Consider the following 22,091-nt stretch of genomic DNA (forward strand, 5'->3'; position numbering starts at 1 on the left):
ATGCTGCGTCCTGTTATCTAGGAACTCCTCAATCCAATCACACAATTGGTCTGATAGTCCATATGTTCTTACTTTGTTCATTAAACGACTGTGGGGATCTGTATCGAACGCCTTGCGAAAGTCAAGAAACACGGCATCTACCTGTGAACCCGTGTCTATGGCCCTCTGAGTCTCGTGGACGAATAGCGCGAGCTGGGTTTCACATGACCGTCTTTTTCGAAACCCATGCTGATTCCTACAGAGTAGATTTCTAGTCTCCAGAAAAGTCATTATACTCGAACACAATACGTGTTCCAAAATTCTACAACTGATCGACGTTAGAGATATAGGTCTATAGTTCTGCACATCTGTTCGACGTCCCTTCTTGAAAACGGGGATGACCTGTGCCCTTTTCGAATCCTTTGGAACGCTACGCTCTTCTAGAGACCTACGGTACACCGCTGCAAGAAGGGGGGCAAGTTCCTTCGCGTACTCTGTGTAAAATTGAACTGGTATCCCATCAGGTCCAGAGGCCTTTCCTCTTTTGAGCGATTTTAATTGTTTCTCTATCCCTCTGTCGTCTATTTCGATATCTACCATTTTGTCATCTGTGCGACAATCTAGAGAAGGAACTACAGTGCAGTCTTCCTCTGTGAAACAGCTTCCAGTCACCAACAGTCCAATGACGGTGCTGACCGGCCCAGGCGAGGCAAAAATGTTCAAATGTGTGTGAAATCTTATGGGACTTAACTGCTAAGGTCATCAGTCCCTAAGCTTACACACTACTTAACCTAAATTATCCTAAGGACAAACACACACACCCATACCCGAGGGAGGACTCGAACCTCCGCCGGGACCAGCCGCACAGTCCATGACTGCAGCGCCCTAAGACCGCTCGGCTAATCTCTCGCGGCCCCAGGCGAGGCGTAAAGCTTTCTGTCGTGCAGTCGTCAAAAGTACACGACTGGGCCGAAAGCCCGTATCGATTATGTTTCGTTGAATGGTTCGTACGCTGGCCGTTATTGAAGGCCCAGCATTGAAATCTGCAGGAATTTGCGGAAGCGTTGCACTTCTGTCACGTTGAACGATTCTCTTAGGTCGGCGTTAGTTCCGTTGTTGCAAGACCTTTTCCCGGCCGCATCGGAGATTTGATGTTTTATCGGATTCCTGATATTCACGGTATGGGAGAATCCCCACTTCATCGCCACTTCCGAGATGTTGTGCCTCATCGCTCGTGCGCCGGCTATAACACCACGTTCAAACTCACTCAAATCTTGCTATCCTGCCATTGTAGCAGTAGAGACCGATCTAACAACTGCGCCAGGAACTTGTCGTCTTACATAGGCGTTGTCAACCGCAGGGCTGTATCCTGCCTGTTTGCATATATCTGTATTTGAATATGCATGCCTTTACGAATTTCTTTGGCGCTTCAGTGTATATTGAAATTGAATTAATTTTTTACTGCTAAAACTATTCGTAACACTTTTTGCACACACTATATTACTTAATGTGCCTCCAGAATTGTACCATCAACTTTTGTTGTTGTTGTTGCTGACTTTAGCACATTTCATTCTTTACCGTGATGCGGAAGAGCGAGCTAATCGGGAGTTTACAGTCCACTTTTTACCCAACTGCTTCTCTTGGTCTTCAGTCTCGTGACTGGTTCGAAACGGCCCCCCACGAATTCCTCTCCTGTACTACGCTCTTCGTCCCGAAGTACCACTTGCAAACCTACGCCCTTAACCATTTCCTTGATGCATTCTAGTCTCTGTCTCCCTCTACAGCTCTCTCTTGTACCATAAAGTTATTTCCTGATGCCTTAAGACGTGTCCTGTCATCCTGTCCCCTCTTTTTGTCAGAGTTTTCCATACATCCCTTTCTTCGCCGAGGGTACGGAGAACTTTCGCATTCATTACCTCATCAGCCCACTTAATTTTCAACATTATTGTGCAGCACCACATCTCAAGCGGGTCGATTCTCTTCTGTTCCGGCTCTCTCGCAGGTCATGATTCACTACTATACAACGCTGTGTGCTCCAAACGTACATTCTTAGAATTCTTTTCCTCAAATTAAGACCTTTGTTTGAGACCAGTGGATTTATCATTTTGTCTGTGCTTCTCTGATTTTTATTCCCTCCTTTCTTCTTCCACCGTGACGTACCTTCCTTCTAAGGTAGCATAATTCTTTAACTTTGTCTACTTCTTGATCTCCAGTCTTAATGGTAAGCCTCTCCCTGTTCTCATTTCTGATACTTCACATTACTATTGCCTTTCTTCGGTTCACTTCATATTCTGTACTTACGAGACTTTTCATTCCATTCAACTGATCCTGTAATTACACAGAGTACGCGAGAGAACTTGTCCCCCTTCTAACAGCCGTGTACCGCAAGTCTCTAGAGGAACGGAAGGTTCCAAATGATTGGAAAAGAGCACAGGTAGTCCCAGTCTTCAAGAAGGATCGTCGAGCAGATGCGCAAAACTATAGACCTATATCTCTGACGTCGATCTGTTGTAGAATTTTAGAACATGTTTTTTGCTCGAGTATCATGTCGTTTTTGGAATCCCAGAATCTACTATGTAGGAATCAACATGGAATCCGGAAACAGCGATCGTGTGAGACCCAACTCGCTTTATTTGTTCATGAGACCCAGAAAATATTAGATACAGGCTCCCAGGTAGATGCTATTTTCCTTGACTTCCGGAAGGCGTTCGATACAGTTCCGCACTGTCGCCTGATAAACAAAGTAAGAGCCTACGGAATATCAGACCAGCTGTGTGGCTGGATTGAAGAGTTTTTAGCAAACAGAACACAGCATGTTGTTATCAATGGAGAGACGTCTACAGACGTTAAAGTAACCTCTGGCGTGCCACAGGGGAGTGTTATGGGACCATTGCTTTTCATAATATGTATAAATGACCTAGTAGATAGTGTCGGAAGTTCCATGCGGCTTTTCGCGGATGATGCTGTAGTATACAGAGAAGTTGCAGCATTAGAAAATTGTAGCGAAATGCAGGAAGATATGCAGCGGATAGGCATTTGGTGCTGGGAGTGGCAACTGACCCTTAACATAGACAAATGTAATGTATTGCGAATACATAGAAAGAAGGATCCTTTATTGTATGATTATATGATAGCAGAACAAACACTGGTAGCAGTTACTTCTGTAAAATATCTGGGAGTATGCGTGCGGAACGATTTGAAGTGGAATGATCATATAAAATTAATTGTTGGTAAGGCGGGTGCCAGGTTGAGATTCATTGGGAGAGTCCTTAGAAAATGTAGTCCATCAACAAAGGAGGTGGCTTACAAAACACTCGTTCGACCTATACTTGAGTATTGCTCGTCAGTGTGGGATCCGAACCAGATCGGGTTGACAGAGGAGATAGAGAAGATCCAAAGAAGAGCGGCGCGTTTCGTCACAGGGTTATTTGGTAACCGTGATAGCGTTACGGAGATGTTTAGTAAACTCAAGTGGCAGACTCTGCAAGAGAGGCGCTCTGCATCGCTGTGTAGCTTGCTGTCCAGGTTTCGAGAGGGTGCGTTTCTGGATTAGGTATCGAATATATTGCTTCCCCCTACTTATACCTCCCGAGGAGATCAAGAATGTAAAATTAAAGAGATTCGAGCGCGCACGGAGTCTTTCAGACAGTCGTTTTTCCCGCGAACCATACGCGACTGGAACAGGAAAGGGAGGTAATGACAGTGGGACGTAAAGTGCCCTCCGCCACACACCGTTGGGTGGCTTGCGGAGTATAAATGTAGATGTAGATGTAGATGTAGAATTATTCTTTACTTTCACCGAGGATAGCAATATCACCATCAATTCTTTTCACTGGTGTCCTTTTACCTTGGATTTTAATTGCACTCTTGGACCTTTCTTTTATTTCCGTCATTGCTTCTTCTGCGAGTAGATTGACCACTAGAGGCGAAAGACTTCATCTTAGCATTTCCACCTTTTTAATCCAAGCACTTCGACCTTTACCTTCCAGTCTTACAGTTCCCTTCTGGTTCTTGTGCATATAGTACACTGTCTAGTCACATCGATGTGAACACCAGTCAAAAGCCTGAAAAACCGACTTTTTGCGGTACGGACCGCTGCGGGCGTGCTGGAAGAGAGTCACTGAGGTTATGGAAGGTACCGACAGGGATGCGGAGCCATGAAAACTCCACTACGGTGACCAGCTGCGCTAGGTTTCTCGGTACACCACCCGTGACGCGTGCAGACCGCCCAAGGTGGTAGCACAGGTTCTCAGCTGGGTTTGAATTCACGGAGTCTGGTGGCCAGTGAAGTATGGTGAACTTATCGTGGCGCTCTTGAAGCCACTCTGGGAGCTGTATAACACGTTGCATTGTCCCGCAAGTAGATAGCATCATGCCGGAGAAAAGCAAACTGCTTAGTCCCCAAGGATAAAAAAAAATGGTTCAAATGGCTCTAAGCATTATGGGACTTAACATCTGAGGTCATCAGTCCCCTAGACTTTGTCGTTGTTGTTGTGGTCTTCAGTCCTGAGACTGGTTTGATGCAGCTCTCCATGCTACCCTATCCTGTACAAGCTTCTTCATCTCCCGGTACTTACTGCAACCAACATCCTTCTAAATCTGCTTAGTGCATTCATCTCTTGGTCCCCCTCTAGGATTTTTACCCTCCACGCTGCCCTCCAATGCTAAATTGGTAATCCCTTGATGCCTCAGAATATGTCCTACCAACCGGTCCCTTCTTCTAGTCAAGTTGTGCCACAAACTCCTCTTCTCCCCAATTCTATTCAATACCTCCTCATTAGTTATTTGATCTACCCATCTAATCTACAGCATTCTTCTGCAGCACCACATTTCGAAAGCTTCTATTCTCTTCTTGTCCTAACTATTTATCGTCCATGTTTCACTTCCATACGTGGCTACACTCCATACAAATACTCTCAGAAACGACTTCCTGACACTTAAATCTATACTCGATGTTAACAAATTTCTCTTCTTCAGAAACGCTTTCCTTGCCATTGCCAGTCTAAATTTTATATCCTCTCTACTTCGACTCTCATCAGCTATTTTGCTCCCCAAATAGCAAAACTTCTTTACTCCTTTAAGTGTCTCATTTCCTAATCTGTTTCCCCCAGCATCACCCGACTTAATTCGAATACATTCCATTATCTTCGTTTTGCTTGGACTTAGAACTACTTAAACCTAACCAACCTAAGGACATCACACACAACCATGCCCGAGGCTGGATTCGAAGCTGCAACCGGAGCACCTGCGTGGTTCCGGACTGAAGCGCCTAGAACCGCTCGGCCACACCGGCCGTCCCCCAAGGATAGATGCCTACTTGTGTTGATCCATTGCGCCTTTAGGATGACGATATCACCCAGGGAATGCGACGAAAACATCCTTCAGACCATAATGCTCCGTCCTCCGTCTTCTGACGATCGTTGCAGGGTGTTCGCTTTCAGATTTTTCACGCCGTACACGGAAACGACCAGTTGTAAGATGGAGCATGAAACGTGGTTCATCCGAAAAGACCACTTGTCGGCACTCAGTCGAAGTCCAGTTGCGGTACGGTGGTGCAAATTCCAGCCTTCTTCGCTGATCAACAAATGTGTGTGAAATCTTATGGAACTTAACTGCTAAGGTCATCAGTCCCTAAGCTTACACATTGGTTCAGATGGCTCTGAGCACTATGGGACTTAACCTCTATGGTTATCAGTCCCCTAGAACTTAGAACTACGTAAACCTAACTAACCTAAGGACATCACACAACACCCAGTCATCACGAGGCGGAGAAAATCAATCACCCCTCCGGGAATCGAACCCGGGAACGGACTCTTACACATTACTTAACCTAAATTATCCTAAAGACAAACACACACACCCATGCCCGAGGGAGGACTCGAACCTCCGCCGGGACCAAATGACAGTCAACGACTGCAGCGCCTGAGACCGCTCGGCTAATCGCGCGCGCTGCTGATCAACAGCAGTGAGCGTGGCTACACGAACCAGACACTGCTGCGGGGGCCCTTATTCAGCAACGTTCGCTAAATGACAGTTGAGGAGACACTGTTCACAGCCCCCTTGTTTCATCTGGGCGGTCAGCTGCTGAACGGTTGCATGGCTGCGGCTGCGGGGGCCCTTATTCAGCAATGTTCGCTAAATGACAGTTGAGGAGACACTGTTCACAGCCCCCTTGTTTCATCTGGGTGGTCAGCTGCTGAACGGTTGCACGTCTGCGGCTGCGGGGGCCCTTATTCAGCAACGTTCGCTAAATGACAGTTGAGGAGACACTGTTCACAGCCCCCTTGTTTCATCTGGGTGGTCAGCTGCTGAACGGTTGCACGGCTGCGGCTGCGGGGGCCCTTATTCAGCAACGTTTGCTAAATGACAGTTGAGGAGACACTGTTCATAGCCCCCTTGTTTCATCTGGGTGGTCAGTTGCTGAACGGTTGCACGCGTGTTCGCCCGACCACATCTCCCCGGCCACCTTTCACCCCAGTCATCTACGGCCCGTGGTACACCACAGTCGTCTTTGAGCCGGTTTTGGATATCGCCAGACTGTGATACATGTTGTACTTCGACCACGGTGGCATGTGAACAGGATGCAGACTTAGTCGTTTCCGAAATGCTTCCACCCTTGGCCTTGAACCCGATGACTATGCCCTTTTGGACGTCAGATAAATCGCTCCGTTACCGTATTACGACAACGGCTGTGGTGTCTTTTCGCGTCCCACAGACACGCTTTATGTACCCTCCATTGCTAGTGCTGCCACCTACCGTCTGTGAGTGATTATTGCACATTACTCTGAACACTGATAATACCATGATACCAGGCAGAAAGTGAGCGGACAGTGAATAACATGGTCAAAGATCTGAATGAAGCTTGTGTGGAATATGGGATGCAAATAAACACAGCAAAAACTAAGACTATGGTCATCAGTACAAGACGCAGACTATCCAATATTAAAATAGGACAATCTACCATTAGCCAAATAAGTTAATTTTAATATCTCGGAAGCACAATAACTGAAGACTGGAGATGTCACCACGAGGTGAAAACTCGAATTGCCATAGCGAAGGAGGCATTCAACAGAAAGAGGAGACTCTTACGTGGCAAATTAGATAAAGGACTAAGGAAAAGGCTTGGCAAATGTTTTGTCTGTAGTGTGACACTATATGGAGCAGAAACATGGACGCTGAGACGAGAGGATGAAAAAAGGTTAGAAGCATTTGAGATGTGGATGTGGAGGAGAATGGAGAGAATAAGTTGGATGGAAAGAGTGAGCAATGAAAGGGTATTGGAAAGGGTTGGCGAGAGAAGATGTCTGCTGAAGGTTGTAAGAGAAAGGGAAAAGAACTGATTGGGACATTGATTGAGAAGGGAGCGCTTGCTAGTAGATGCTTTGGAAGGATTGGTTTGCAGGAGAAGACTGAGAGGAAGAAGGAGATACAAGATGACAGACGACATAAAGGGAAGAGGAAATTATGCAGACCTGAAGAGGATGGCAGAAGACCGGACAGCCTGGAGAACCACCATGTGAAAACCTGCCTTTTGGCAGAACACTGATGGTGATAACTATGAACACAGGCGGTGGTCACATTACTGTGACTGGACTCCGTATATTGCCCGTATGTCCCTACAGCTTACTCCTATGTTTCTCATAATTTCGAGCACCTTGCGCCATTTTACTTTGTCGAGTGCTTTTTGTAGGTCTACAAATCCTGTAAAGATGTCTTAATTTTTCTTCAGTCTTGCTTCGATTATCAAACGCAACGTTAGGCCTGCCTTGGTGGTGCCTTTACCTTTCCTAAAGCCAAGTTTATTGTCATCTGACAAATGGTCAAATTTTTTTCGATCTTGTGTATATTATTCTTGTCAGCAACTTGGAAGCATGTGCTGTGAACCTGATTGTGCAATAATTTTCGCAATTGTCCGCAGCTGCTATCTACGATACTGTGTGGAAGACGTTTTTCCGGAAGTCTGACGCTGTGTCGTCAGTCTCAAATTCTTCACACCAACATTTATAGTCGTTTTCTTCCCACTTCCGTCAGTGATTTTAGAAATTTCTATTGAATGTTTCCTATCCCTTCTGTCTTATCTGATTTTTAGTCACTGAAAGCATGTCTAAATTCCGACTCCAATACTGAAAGCTCGTACGGAAAGATATATGTGTTCGTTCTTTCCGCGCGCTGTAAGAGATTGGAATAATAGAGAATTGTGGAGGTGGTCGATGAACCCTCTGCTAGGCACTAGAATGTGATTTGCAGAGTATCCATGTAGATGTAAATTCCAAGATTTTTTTATTTCAGTAATACAAATGTGACATAAAGTCTCGCAGGAGGCAGGTGACCATTGTTATAATAGTCAGTAGTTGCACAGTCACATCGACTGGGTCGCAATAGTAAAAGCCAAATACCAGGCAAGGAATGACTTTATTGCTCACGTGTCGCCTTTCGCAATTTATGCATCACAAGGTATCCAGGAGCGATTACCGGACGCAGGCATGGCGTGTCAAGTTGTATGTGAATCGCTCCTGTGTGGATAAATTCCGAAACGCCTCATATGAGCACTAAAGTCACCCCTTGCCTGATTATTATTATCATTATTTTTACCATTGCGACCCAGTCACCCTGAATGAAGAATTACTGCTTGTTTTATTTCGAGTTTGACGTCAGGTAACAAATAACAAAACAAAATTTTTTTTCATGTGATATAATTACAATTAACAATTTTCGGATCTTTTCCTTCATTTGTACTGTGAAAACTTACTTCTTGCAAAATTTCATCATTGTAGACCAATGGGAAGTGCCCCATAGGTTTCGATGAGTGAGTTTTCGAGTATCAAGATGCGTGACCTAGATGGCCGTACCTTTTGACTGCATTGACTTAGAAGCTAAAGTTTATTACACCGCCAAGTAATCTAGGCATTATTACGTGACATAAATTCAACTTGCTACATACACCCGTTCGTCAGAAAAAAGTGTCTTGACAGACAGACTGGCACACAGACAGTCAGATACGAAATAACAACAATTTTTTTTTTCGTGTGATACGATACAAAATTTACAGTATTCGGATTTTGGTTGTACTGAGAAGCCTTCATTCATACGAAATTCATGACTCCCTACTCCCTGTAGGTTTAGGTGAGTGGTTTGTATCAAAATATGTGACATGAATGGCTTTATCTTCTGACAGCATTGAGTCAGAAGTTTCAGTGCTTTACACTGCCAAGGAAGGATAGATCTCAATATGTGACACAAATTTCAGCTTGATACGTCTACCCGTTCCTCAGAAAAACGTGTTCTAATAGTCGGACAGGCAGATGAACGGACAGACAACAAAGTGGTCCCATAATGGTTCCGTTGTTACCGATTGAGGTACGGAACCGTAAAACAATGAAAAAATAAATAAAAACTCCTTGTTGTTGTTGTTGTTGTCTTCAGTCCTGAGATTGGTTTGATGCAGCTCTCCATGCTACTCTATCCTGTGCAAGCTTCTTCACCTCCCAGTACCTACTGCAACCTATATCCTTCTCAATCTGTTTAGTGTATTCATCTCTTGGTCTCCCTCTACGATTTTTACCCTCCACGCTGCCCTCCAGTACTAAATTGGTGATCAATTTATGCCTCCGAATATGCCCTACCAACGGATCCCTTCTTCTAGTCAAGTTGTGCCACAAATTTCTGTTCTCTCAAATTCTGTTCAGTACCTCCTCATTATTTATGTGATCTACCCATCTAATCTTCAGCATTCTTCTGTAGCACCATATTTCGAAAGCTTCTATTCTCTTCTTGTCCAAACTATTTCTCTTCTTCAGAAACACTTTCCTTGCTATTGCCAGCCTACATTTTATATCGTCTCTACTTCGACCATCATTAGTTATTTTCCTCCCCAAATAGCAAAACACATTTACTACTTTAAGAGTCTCATTTCCTAATCTAATTCCCGCAGCATCACCTGACTTAATTCCCATGCATTCCATTATCCTCGTTTTTCCATTGTTGATGTTCATGTTATATCCTCCCTTCAAGATACTGTCCATTTGGTTCAGCTACTCTTCCAACTCCTTAGCTGTCTCTGACAGAAACGCAATATCATCGGCGAACCTCAAAGTTTTTCTATTTCTTCTCCATGGATTTTAATAGCTACTCCGAATTTTTCTTTTGTTTCCTTTACTGCTTGCTCAATATACAGATTGAATAACATCGGGGGTAGGCTACTACCCTGTCTCACTCCCTTCCCAACCACTGCTTCCCTTTCGTGTCCCTCGACTCTTATAACTGCCATCTGGTTTCTGTACAAATTGTAAATAGCCTTCCGCTCCCTTTATTTGATCCGTGCCACCTTCAGAATTCGAAAGAGAGTATTCCAGTCAATATTGTCAAAAGCTTTCTCTAAGTCTACAAACGCTAGAAACGTATGTTTGCCTTTCCTCAATCTATTTTCTAAGATAAGTCGTAGGGTCAGTATTGCCTCACTTGTTCCAACATTTCTACGGAATCCAAACTGATCGTCCCCGAGGTCGGCTTCCACCAGTTTTTCCATTCGTCTGTAAAGGATTCGTGTTAGTATTTTGCAGCCAAAAACTCCTTAAAAGTTGCGAATCCAGCTCTCTACTAACGCTCACACTGCACTTCGGCTAACCTGGCTCCGCTGTGCTTATGTTGCAGACACTCATCGCGATGGCATCGACGTCCGCTGTGTGCAAGGTGGCGCTGGTGCTGCTCCTGGTGGCCGCTTTGGCAGCCTCTGCTCCCAGCTACCCAGACTATGACAGTGAGTACCGGAGCGGTCTCCAGCCCGCCCTTCCTGCACGCATTCAGGCGCCCCGGAATGCCAGCTGTGCATGAATACCGGGACCACAGGAATGGAATATCGATGCTTTAATGACTCACCCCAACACAGAATTGTTTCGCGGGCTGCTCGTTTTTTATTACACGAGCGCGAATCGGAAAATAAGGCAGAAGAATTTATTTATACCCTGGTACTGCAGCCGGAATTTTAAAATTTCACGACGATACGGATTGAAGTTTGCGCTGAAGAGTGTATTTTGTTTCCATGCACAGCTCTAGCGAAAGATAATTTGAAGTTTAACTAAACAAATACTGTTTTTTTGCTTTGTTTCACAAATTTTGTTATAGTTACTGCACAACCTACGTTTCGGGCTATAAGACCATTTTCAAGTACATTACTGATTCCAGAGGTAATAAATCAAAGATAAACATGATGACTGTGCAAATACAAATTCCTTAACATATCGATCCTTGGCTTTTAGTGAAATTACTTCAACCACTTTTTTATTCTTTTATTTATTAACTGTTTTTGTCAAATTACATATGGAATTATGCAATTCAGCAATTAGACTAACATGCCGCGTGGGATTAGCCGAGTGGTCTAGGGTGCTGCAGTCATGGACTGTGCGGCTGGTCCCGGCGGAGGTTCGAGTCCTTCCTCGGGCATGGGTGTGTGTGTTTGTCCTTAGGATAATTTAGGTTAAGTAGTGTGTAAGCTTAGGGACTGATGACGTTAGTAGTTAAGTCCCATAAGATTTCACACACATTTGAACATTTTAGACTAACATGAGTAAACATACCAGGAAATCAGCCTAATACTTTTATCTACTCATGGATGAGGTCCAAAGTTTTACTTCTATCTAGCAGTTACAATATCATGATTAATTTGGGTTCCTCATTTAATAACAGGTGTGCAGATATACACGTCTGATTTTTTTTATTTCTAGAATTTCTAACTGGATGATGCATAACTTTATTCCTTGGTATGTTTAGTCGTGTTAGTGTAATTCCTGAATTGTGTAATTTGTCAAAAAAAAGCTCCTTGAAATAATTTCACACGAACCCAAGGATCGATACATTAAGATGTTGACATGTTTATTTTTTTCTTTATCATCTTTGGAATAAGCAATATGCTTACCACCAGAACACTAGACTCTGCAGTAACCATAATAAAGCTTTGGAAACAAGGCAGAAAAACAGTATTTGTTTAGTTAATCTCACCAAGAACCCACGGGTGATTCACTTAAAATGATTCAGTTAAAATAATTTGAAGCCTTGTCTGAACTACAAAACAAACCTGGGGCGTATGTCGTCAGCTCGTGGAGAATAGTGAAGTGTAGTTCGACATTTCCAGGCAAATGGACTTAAACCGAGTGAAATTTACAGGAACATGTGTGGCGTGTACGGGGACGACAGTGCGGACCTTAGCAACGTCCCCTGGTGGTGTGTGTTCTTCCAAGGGGGTGTGTAAACCTCTTTGATCCGCCCCGCTCCGTGCGGTCGGTAACACCTGCAGGAAGTGGGAGCCATTGGCGCAGCAGTCCTGAACAACAGATGTGTACAGCTGCGAACCTTATCGCAGCAGCTCAATATTTCGCATGGTCCGATGGATGACGCTGTTCATGACACGCTGGAATATCGTAAAGTTAATGCTGGCTGGGTATCTAGGAACCTGACAGACAACCACAAGGGCCAGCGAATGATGACAAGCTTGGATCACTTAATGCTCAACGCCACAGAATGCGATGACTTGCTCAAAGGAATCGTCACTAGTGATGATTCGAGGGCGTTTTGTGGAGTAACTTAACAACTGATAATATAGCTGACTACGATCATGGAAATGGATGGGTGACAGTTGCAATAGTATGTTATCCTGGATACAAAGAGGCTTCAGTTGGAGGAATGGGGAGCTTTAATGAAAGAGACATTATTGTCTTTCGTACTTTTCAAATAAGCGAGTTCTATGACAGGACAAAAGCAAGGTCATGTTACACTCCTGGAAATTGAAATAAGAACACCGTGAATTCATTGTCCCAGGAAGGGGAAACTTTATTGACACATTCCTGGGGTCAGATACATCGCATGATCACACTGACAGAACCACAGGCACATAGACACAGGCAACAGAGCATGCACAATGTCGGCACTAGTACAGTGTATATCCACCTTTCGCAGCAATGCAGGCTGCTATTCTCCCATGGAGACGATCGTAGAGATGCTGGATGTAGTCCTGTGGAACGGCTTGCCATGCCATTTCCACCTGGCGTCTCAGTTGGACCAGCGTTCGTGCTGGACGTGCAGACCGCGTGAGACGACGCTTCATCCAGTCCCAAACATGCTCAATGGGGGACAGATCCGGAGATCTTGCTGGCCAGGGTAGTTGACTTACACCTTCTAGAGCACGTTGGGTGGCACGGGATACATGCGGACGTGCATTGTCCTGTTGGAACAGCAAGTTCCCTTGCCGGTCTAGGAATGGTAGAACGATGGGTTCGATGACGGTTTGGATGTACCGTGCACTATTCAGTGTCCCCTCGACGATCACCAGTGGTGTACGGCCAGTGTAGGAGATCGCTCCCCGCACCATGATGCTGGGTGTTGGCCCTGTGTGCCTCGGTCGTATGCAGTCCTGATTGTGGCGCTCACCTGCACGGCGCCAAACACGCATACGACCATCATTGGCACCAAGGCAGAAGCGACTCTCATCGCTGAAGACGACACGTCTCCATTCGTCCCTCCATTCACGCCTGTCGCGACACCACTGGAGGCGGGCTGCACGATGTTGGGCCGTGAGCGGAAGACGGCCTAACGGTGTGCGGGACCGTAGCCCAGCTTCATGGAGACGGTTGCGAATGGTCCTCGCCGATACCCCAGGAGCAACAGTGTCCCTAATTTGCTGGGAAGTGGCGGTGCGGTCCCCTACGGCACTGCGTAGGATCCTACGGTCTTGGCGTGCATCCGTGCGTCGCTGCGGTCCGGTCCCAGGTCGACGGGCACGTGCACCTTCCGCCGACCACTGCCGATAACATCGATGTACTGTGGAGACCTCACGCCCCACGTGTTGAGCAATTCGGCGGTACGTCCACCCGGCCTCCCGCATGGCCACTATACGCCCTCGCTCAAAGTCCGTCAACTGCACATACGGTTCACGTCCACGCTGTCGCTGCATGCTACCAGTGTTAAAGACTGCGATGGAGCTCCGTATGCCACGGCAAACTGGCTGACACTGACGGCGGCGGTGCACAAATGCTGCGCAGCTAGCGCCATTCGACGGCCAACACCGCGGTTCCTGGTGTGTCCGCTGTGCCGTGCGTGTGATCATTGCTTGTACAGCCCTCTCGCAGTGTCCGGAGCAAGTATGGTGGGTCTGACACATCGGTGTCAATGTGTTCTTTTTTCCATTTCCAGGAGTGTATTTATTTGGCCTGTAGCTGTCCAGCAAAGATCAGAAATTAGCTCTCTAAACTCGCCAGAAGGACTGGGCAATAGGGTTATGCAGGCCCTGTGGCGTGCATCGCACAACGTGACACTGCCAGTCTTACGAGTGCCGAGACACGAGTTACTATTTCAGGGGAGTTTATTAATTCTGAACTCTGTGTTCAATACATGTAAGCTCTCGACAGCACATGACAAAGTTAGTATTTAGTGCGTATCTTTTCATTGACACATTGATCTCTCGTGGACTCTGCACGGAGCCGGGCGTTTGCTATGTATAGCACGGCGACTACTGTGACGTCACAAGTTCGATGTGCGGCCCGCATTTCTCGTGGGTCCTCATGGGCGTGGCCTATGACGTCATCTCCGAACTGGCCATTTCTGTACGCTGAGAGACCGAACTTGTCAGCATGTGCCGCTACCAGCCTAACTCAGAACTCGCCACTTGTCGGTTACGAGTGTACTATACCAGCATCGAAAGGAGAGCGCGCACACGAGGGCGCGAGTGTAGCCGAGGGTACACAGCACTTCCGCTACACGCACAATGTTAATCATGACTGTTATCTGTTCATATTATAACTTAAAGATCTCCTGCTCTGGTCCTCTAGCTGTATGTAAAGGGTAACCTCAGGAATGACTGTAGGGATTTTGGCTAATAGATAGACTGAATCACAAGGAGGGGTTCTGTATGTTATTACAACTATGCCAGAGAAGTCACACAGCTGTAGAAACTTAGTGCTGCTCATGCGAAGCCAGGGCCACTTGCTAGTTATCAGTTAGAAGTGAACATCCACACATCAAAAAAGTTTTGAATCACGTCGGTTCCGAGAGTTCCGAAACCTGTACAGAAAACTGTAATAGAGATCAACATAAACATCATTTCTGCCATTCTTATTGCTCATGAAAACCACACATTCCATGTTGTACCATCATGTAACGAGACCTTCAGAGTAGGTTGTCCAGACTGCTGTACACACCGGTACCTCCAATACCCAGTAGCACGTCCTCTTGCATTAATACGAGGGCAGTTCAATAAGTAATGCAACACATTTTTTTTCTCGGCCAATTTTGGTTGAAAAAATCGGAAATTTCTTGTGGAATATTTTCAAACATTCCCACTTCGTCTCGTATAGTTTCATTGACTTCCGACAGGTGGCAGCGCTGTACGAAGCTGTTAAAATGGCGTCTGTAACGGATGTGCGTTGCAAACAACGGGCAGTGATCGAGTTTCTTTTGGCGGAAAACCAGGGCATCTCAGATATTCATAGGCGCTTGCAGAATGTCTACAGTGATCTGGCAGTGGACAAAAGCACGGTGAGTCGTTGGGCAAATCGTGTGTCATCATCGCCGCAAGGTCAAGCAAGACTGTCTGATCTCCCGCGTGCGGGCCGGCCGTGCACAGCTGTGACTCCTGCAATGGCGGAGCGTGCGAACACACTCGTTCGAGATGATCGACGGATCACCATCAAACAACTCAGTGCTCAACTTGACATCTCTGTTGGTAGTGCTGTCACAATTGTTCACCAGTTGGGATATTCAAAGGTTTGTTCCCGCTGGGTCCCTCGTTGTCTAACCGAACACCATAAAGAGCAAAGGAGAACCATCTGTGCGGAATTGCTTGCTCGTCATGTGGCTGAGGGTGACAATTTCTTGTCAAAGATTGTTACAGGCGATGAAACATGGGTTCATCACTTCGAATCTGAAACAAAACGGCAATCAATGGAGTGGCGCCACACCCACTCCCCTACCAAGAAAAAGTTTAAAGCCATACCCTCAGCCGGTAAAGTCACGGTTACAGTCTTCTGGGACGCTGAAGGGGTTATTCTGTTCGATGTCCTTCCCCATGGTCAAACGATCAACTCTGAAGTGTATTGTGCTACTCTTCAGAAATTGAACAAACGACTTCAGCGTGTTCGTAGGCACAAAAATCTGAACGAACTTCTCCTTCTTCATGACAACGCAAGATCTCACACAAGTCTTCGCACCCGGGAGGAGCTCACAAAACTTCAGTGGACTGTTCATTCTCATGCACCCTACAGCCCCGATCTCGCACCGTCGGATTTCCACATGTTTGGCCCAATGAAGGACGCAATCCGTGGGAGGCACTACGCGGATGATGAAGAAGTTATTGATGCAGTACGACGTTGGCTCCGACATCGACCAGTGGAATGGTACCGTGCAGGCATACAGGCACTCATTTCAAGGTGGCGTAAGGCCGTAGCATTGAATGGAGATTACGTTGAAAAATAGTGTTGTGTAGTTAAAAGATTGGGGAATAACCTGGTGTATTTCAATGCTGAATAAAACAACCCCTGTTTCAGAAAAAAAAATGTGTTGCATTACTTATTGAACTGCCCTCGTACATGCCGATATTCGTCGTGGCATACTCTCCAGAAGTTCATAAAGGCGTTGTTGGTCCAGATTGTCACACTCCTCAAGGGCGATTCGGCGTAGATCCCTCAGAGTGGTTGATGGGTCACGTTGTCCATAAACAGCACCTTTCAACCTATCCCAGGCATGTTCGATAGGGTTCATGTCTGGAGAACATGCTGGCCACTCTAGTCGAGCGATGTCGTTATCCTGAAGGAATTCATTCACAAGATATGCACAATGGATGCGTGAACTGTCGTCCATGAAGACGAACGCCTCGCTAATATGCTGCCGATATTGTTGCACTGTCGGTCGGAGTATAACATTCACGTATCGCACAGCCGTTGTGGCACATTCCACGACCACCAGTAGCATACGTCGGCCCCACATAATGCCACCCCAAAACATCAGCCTTGCAGCACTCGCTGGAAAGTGTGTCTACGTTCAGTCTGACCAGGTTGCTTCCAAACACGTCTCCGACGATTGTCTGATTGACGGCATATGCGACACTCATTGGTGAAGAGAACGTGATGCCAATCCTGAGCGGTCCATTGGGCATGTTGTTGGGCCCATCTGTACCGCGCTGCATGGTGTCGTGGTTGCAAAGATGGACCTCGCCATTGACGTCGGGAGTGAAGTTGCGCATCATGCAGCCTATTCCGCACAGTTTGAGTCGTAACACGACGTCCTGTGGCTGCACGAAAAGCATTATTCAACATGGTGGCGTTGCTGTCAGGGTTCCTCCGAGCCATAATCCTTACGTAGCGGCCATCCACTGCAGTGGTATCCCTTGGGCGGACTGAGCGAAGCATGTCATCGACAGTTCCTGTATCTCTCTGTATCTCCTTCATGTCAGAACAAAACCTCGCTTTAGTTCACTCCGACACGCCTGGACACTTCCCTTCTTGAGAGCCCTTCCCGGCACAATGCGGACGCGATCGAATCGCGGTACTGGCCGTCTTGGCCAACAACACGAGCCGCGTACTTCCTTCCTGGTGAAATGACTGGAAGTGATCGGCTGTCGGAACCCCTCCGTTTGATAGGCGCTGCTCATAAATGGTTGTACACAACTTTGGGCGGGTTTAGTGACATCTCTTGATAGTCAAAGGGACTGTGCCTGTGATAAAATTCCACAGTCAACGTTTACCTTCAGGAGTTCTTGCAAAACTTATATATAACAGGTGTAAGTGCAGAAACTTTTATATGTGGTACCTTAATATGTAGACATATCTATTTGTGGTTTTGTTTCTCTGCATCGAACTGTCTTCCCACAAACACGTCACATAATTTAGTGACCGATGTTTTCTGCACTGTCATAACTGCACCACTAAGTGGACTATTCCTGTCAGTACAGGTTACCCGTTTTTCTTCCAATTGTGCACACTGTAACACCTGGCCTGCTGGCCAGGGGAAAGTGGGCATTAATGACTTGCTCTTGCCACATGTCTTTGAGCTGCTACCCAACCTAAAAACATACGACTTGTGATGGCTAATTATCAGTTTGCAAATGATATATTTACCAGTGTATCTACGTACACCATCCTCATTCACCTATTATATAAGATAGAGGAAATGCTCAGCAATAATCTTGAAAAGCTTGTACTGGGAAATTGAAGAATAATTGTTAAGACAGAAAATTCGATACATTGTGCCGTTCCAAAATTAATTGCCATTGAAGTTAGCCAATCGGGCCGTTGCGCAGGCGCATCGAATTGGTTTATCAAAACTAGACATAGTTGTCTCACTGGGAATTCCGCGATCGTTCATTAAGTAAAATATGGAGTTTCAGTCTTCGATCGCTATTCTTTATTTTCAATTACCGGTTTCGGGCTAGCTGCCCATCTTCAGATCATATGTTGTAGTTACAGAGTAACTTGTCCGTACAGAACACACAGTTCACTGTCATAAGTCAGTGAACTGTGTGTTCTGTACGGACAAGTTACTCTGTAACTACAACATACACTCCTGGAAATTGAAATAAGAACACCGTGAATTCATTGTCCCAGGAACGGGAAACTTTATTGACACATTCCTGGGGTCAGATACATCACATGATTACACTGACAGAACCACAGGCACATAGACACAGGCAATAGAGCATGCACAATGTCGGCACTAGTACAGTGTATATCCACCTTTCGCAGCAATGCACGCTGCTATTCTCCCATGGAGACGATCGTAGAGATGCTGGATGTAGTCCTGTGGAACGGCTTGCCATGCCATTTCCACCTGGCGCCTCAGTTGGACCAGCGTTCGTGCTGGACGTGCAGACCGCGTGAGACGACGCTCCATCCAGTCCCAAACATGCTCAATGGGGGACAGATCCGGAGATCTTGCTGGCCAGGGTAGTTGACTTACACCTTCTAGAGCACGTTGGGTGGCACGGGATACATGCGGACGTGCATTGTCCTGTTGGAACAGCAAGTTCCCTTGCCGGTCTAGGAATGGTAGAACGATGGGTTCGATGACGGTTTGGATGTACCGTGCACTATTCAGTGTCCCCTCGACGATCACCAGTGGTGTACTGCCAGTGTAGGAGATCGCTCCCCACACCATGATGCCGGGTGTTGGCCCTGTGTGCCTCGGTCGTATGCAGTCCTGATTGTGGCGCTCACCTGCACGGCGCCAAACACGCATACGACCATCATTGGCACCAAGGCAGAAGCGACTCTCATCGCTGAAGACGACACGTCTCCATTCGTCCCTCCATTCACGCCTGTCGCGACACCACTGGAGGCGGGCTGCACGATGTTGGGGCGTGAGCGGAAGACGGCCTAACGGTGTGCGGGACCGTAGCCCAGCTTCATGGAGACGGTTGCGAATGGTCCTCGCCGATACCCCAGGAGCAACAGTGTCCCTAATTTGCTGGGAAGTGGCGGTGCGGTCCCCTACGGCACTGCGTAGGATCCTACGGTCTTGGCGTGCATCCGTGCGTCGCTGCGGTCCGGTCCCAGGTCGACGGGCACGTGCACCTTCCGCCGACCACTGGCGACAACATCGATGTACTGTGGAGACCTCACGCCCCACGTGTTGAGCAATTCGGCGGTACGTCCACCCGGCCTCCCGCATGCCCACTATACGCCCTCGCTCAAAGTCCGTCAACTGCACATACGGTTCACGTCCACGCTGTCGCGGCATGCTACCAGTGTTAAAGACTGCGATGGAGCTCCGTATGCCACGGCAAACTGGCTGACACTGACGGCGGCGGTGCACAAATGCTGCGCAGCTAGCGCCATTCGACGGCCAACACCGCGGTTCCTGGTATGTCCGCTGTGCCGTGCGTGTGATCATTGCTTGTACAGCCCTCTCGCAGTGTCCGGAGCAAGTATGGTGGGTCTGACACACCGGTGTCAATGTGTTCTTTTTTCCATTTCCAGGAGTGTATGATCTGAAGATGGGCAGCTAGCCTGAAACCGGTAATTGAAAATAAAGAATAGCGATCGAAGACTGAAACTCCATATTTTATATCGAATTGGCCAGCCAGATACAGGTGTCAGTTACTCTCATAACGTAGATGATGGCGCACCAGACTGCTCAGTCTTTGATCCACGTTTGGTCCTTACTACGCTTCCGTGTCCAGTTTGGTATCGCTTTCTTGTTCCGTTTCAGGAAACCAAACGAAGAACACGTTTCGCGACACTATCTCTGACGCAACGGCCTCATTGGCTAACTTCGATGCTAATTAACTCGGAAACGATACAATGTAACGAATTTTTTTCTTATTTACATTGTCAACGTACCCAATAGCGTCCTTACAACCTTTTCAAACAGTTTCTGCCCACCTTGTATAAAGAGAAAAAGACAGAGAGATAGCGAGAGGGCGTCCAGAAAAATGTACTCTTTGATAGCCAATACCTTTGGAACAAAGTGACATTGTGACATATCGCTGCAATTTTGAGCGGTAGCGTAGCCTATTGCTTTCTCGACAGATCCGGCAGGTGAAAGCGCAGCAGTGAAAGGAGACTGTCGTTTGAGCAACGAAGGGCAGTACTGGAAGTATGAGAACATGATGGAGGTACAACGGCAGTGGCGTAATGTGAACGGAACTTAGCCACCAGCACGTACAACACTTCATCTTATTCGGGATTAATTTGAAGCCGACGATACTGTTCAGGACTTGCACAACGAAAGGACTGGCCGACCAAAAACATGCATAAGTCCAGCTTCCAGCGTTATTGTGTTTCAGCATTTTACTAGGTCACCTCAAAAACCTGTGAAGCAGGGTGCACTTGAAAGTGGGGCGAGCCGCTCAAGCGCACGACGAATTCCGAAGGCTGCAAAGTGATAAGTGCACATTCCAAGAGCGCTGCACGCTATGAGCAAGAACGATCCGTATCGAAGAATGTAGTGGGCGAGTGGTTTGAAGACGTGCTTCTCGAGGATTAACGGTTTGTAGGAGTGGTGATCTGTTCTGACGAGAAGCAGTTCAAACTAAACGGTACTGTAACCCGCCACAACTGCGTGTGCTTGATTCCTGAAAAACCTCACGTCACGTGGACAAACATGTGAATCTACCGTGTGTTAGTGTGTCATCGCGCTGTTTGACTGAACCATTTTTCGTTGAAGGTACCGTAACCAGTGAGGCGTATCTTCATACGCTGCAAACATCGATTTTACCTGCCATCCGAGAGGTGTTAGGAAATGAAAGATTTTCCTTACAACACGATGGCGCTTCGTCTCAATGCCACACAAATGTCAGAGCATACTAGGATGAAAATCTACCTAGACAGTGGATAGGTCGAAAAGGGGCTGTTGAGTACCCACCTAGCAGGCCGATGTGGCCGAGCGGTTCTAGGCGCTTCAGTCTGGAACTGCGCGACCGCTACGGTCGCAGGTTCGAATCCTGCCTCGGGCATGGATGTGTGTGATGTCCTCAGGTTAGTTAGATTTAAGTAGTTCTAAGTTCTAGGGGACTGATGACCTCAGATGGTAAGTCCCATAGTGCTCAGAGCCATTTTTTTGAGTACCCACCACGGTCTCCAGACCTTACACCTCTTGACTTCTACCTGTGGCGGATATGGAAAAATTAAATTTATCAACAGAAGCCACCTACACTAAACGAGCTACGGAAAACCATCGAGGCGTTGCGTGCGGTTCTCACACCCGCAATACTGTAAGCTGCAGTTCGGTCTACAGATCAGCGGCATCGACGTTGTATTGCTGCTAATGTGGGTCGCTTGAACACATAAAATAACATTCCCCCTTGCAAGAATTGTGAGGATGTGTCATTTTGTTCCATTAATGTTGACTATCAAAGAGTGTCTACATTTTTATGGACCTCTCTCAGTATATACAGAGTGTTCCATTAAATGTGTTTGCCTCTGTAAGTTACGAAGTAATAGGCGACGGAAATATTTATTGCGGTAGGTCACCATAAGAAACGTTACACTGTCTGCGGAGCTATGAACGTAGTTTATTGTGTTATTATCCAAAGATTTACAGCCAAAAGATACAATTTTTAAATGGAACAATAGTTGTTTCTATCATGCACTGGAATCAATAACACCATCTGTGTATACATCAATTTAAATTAC

At 46.5% G+C, this 22,091-nt stretch overlaps 1 protein-coding gene across 1 annotated transcript in view; it reads left to right on the top strand.

The window, feature by feature from the left end:
- The window catches only part of LOC126109650 (short neuropeptide F), a 693,796-nt gene that overhangs the window by 455,937 nt on the left and 215,768 nt on the right, over nt 1-22,091 (top strand). Inside the window, exon 2 of the mRNA XM_049914699.1 lies at nt 10,630-10,735. Coding sequence (XP_049770656.1) covers nt 10,642-10,735 — 94 coding nt within the window. The 5' untranslated portion in view covers nt 10,630-10,641. The remainder of the gene's footprint in view (nt 1-10,629; nt 10,736-22,091) is intronic.

The sequence above is a fragment of the Schistocerca cancellata genome, chromosome 12 (genome assembly GCF_023864275.1).
Source record: "Schistocerca cancellata isolate TAMUIC-IGC-003103 chromosome 12, iqSchCanc2.1, whole genome shotgun sequence".
NCBI lineage: Eukaryota > Metazoa > Arthropoda > Insecta > Orthoptera > Acrididae > Schistocerca > Schistocerca cancellata.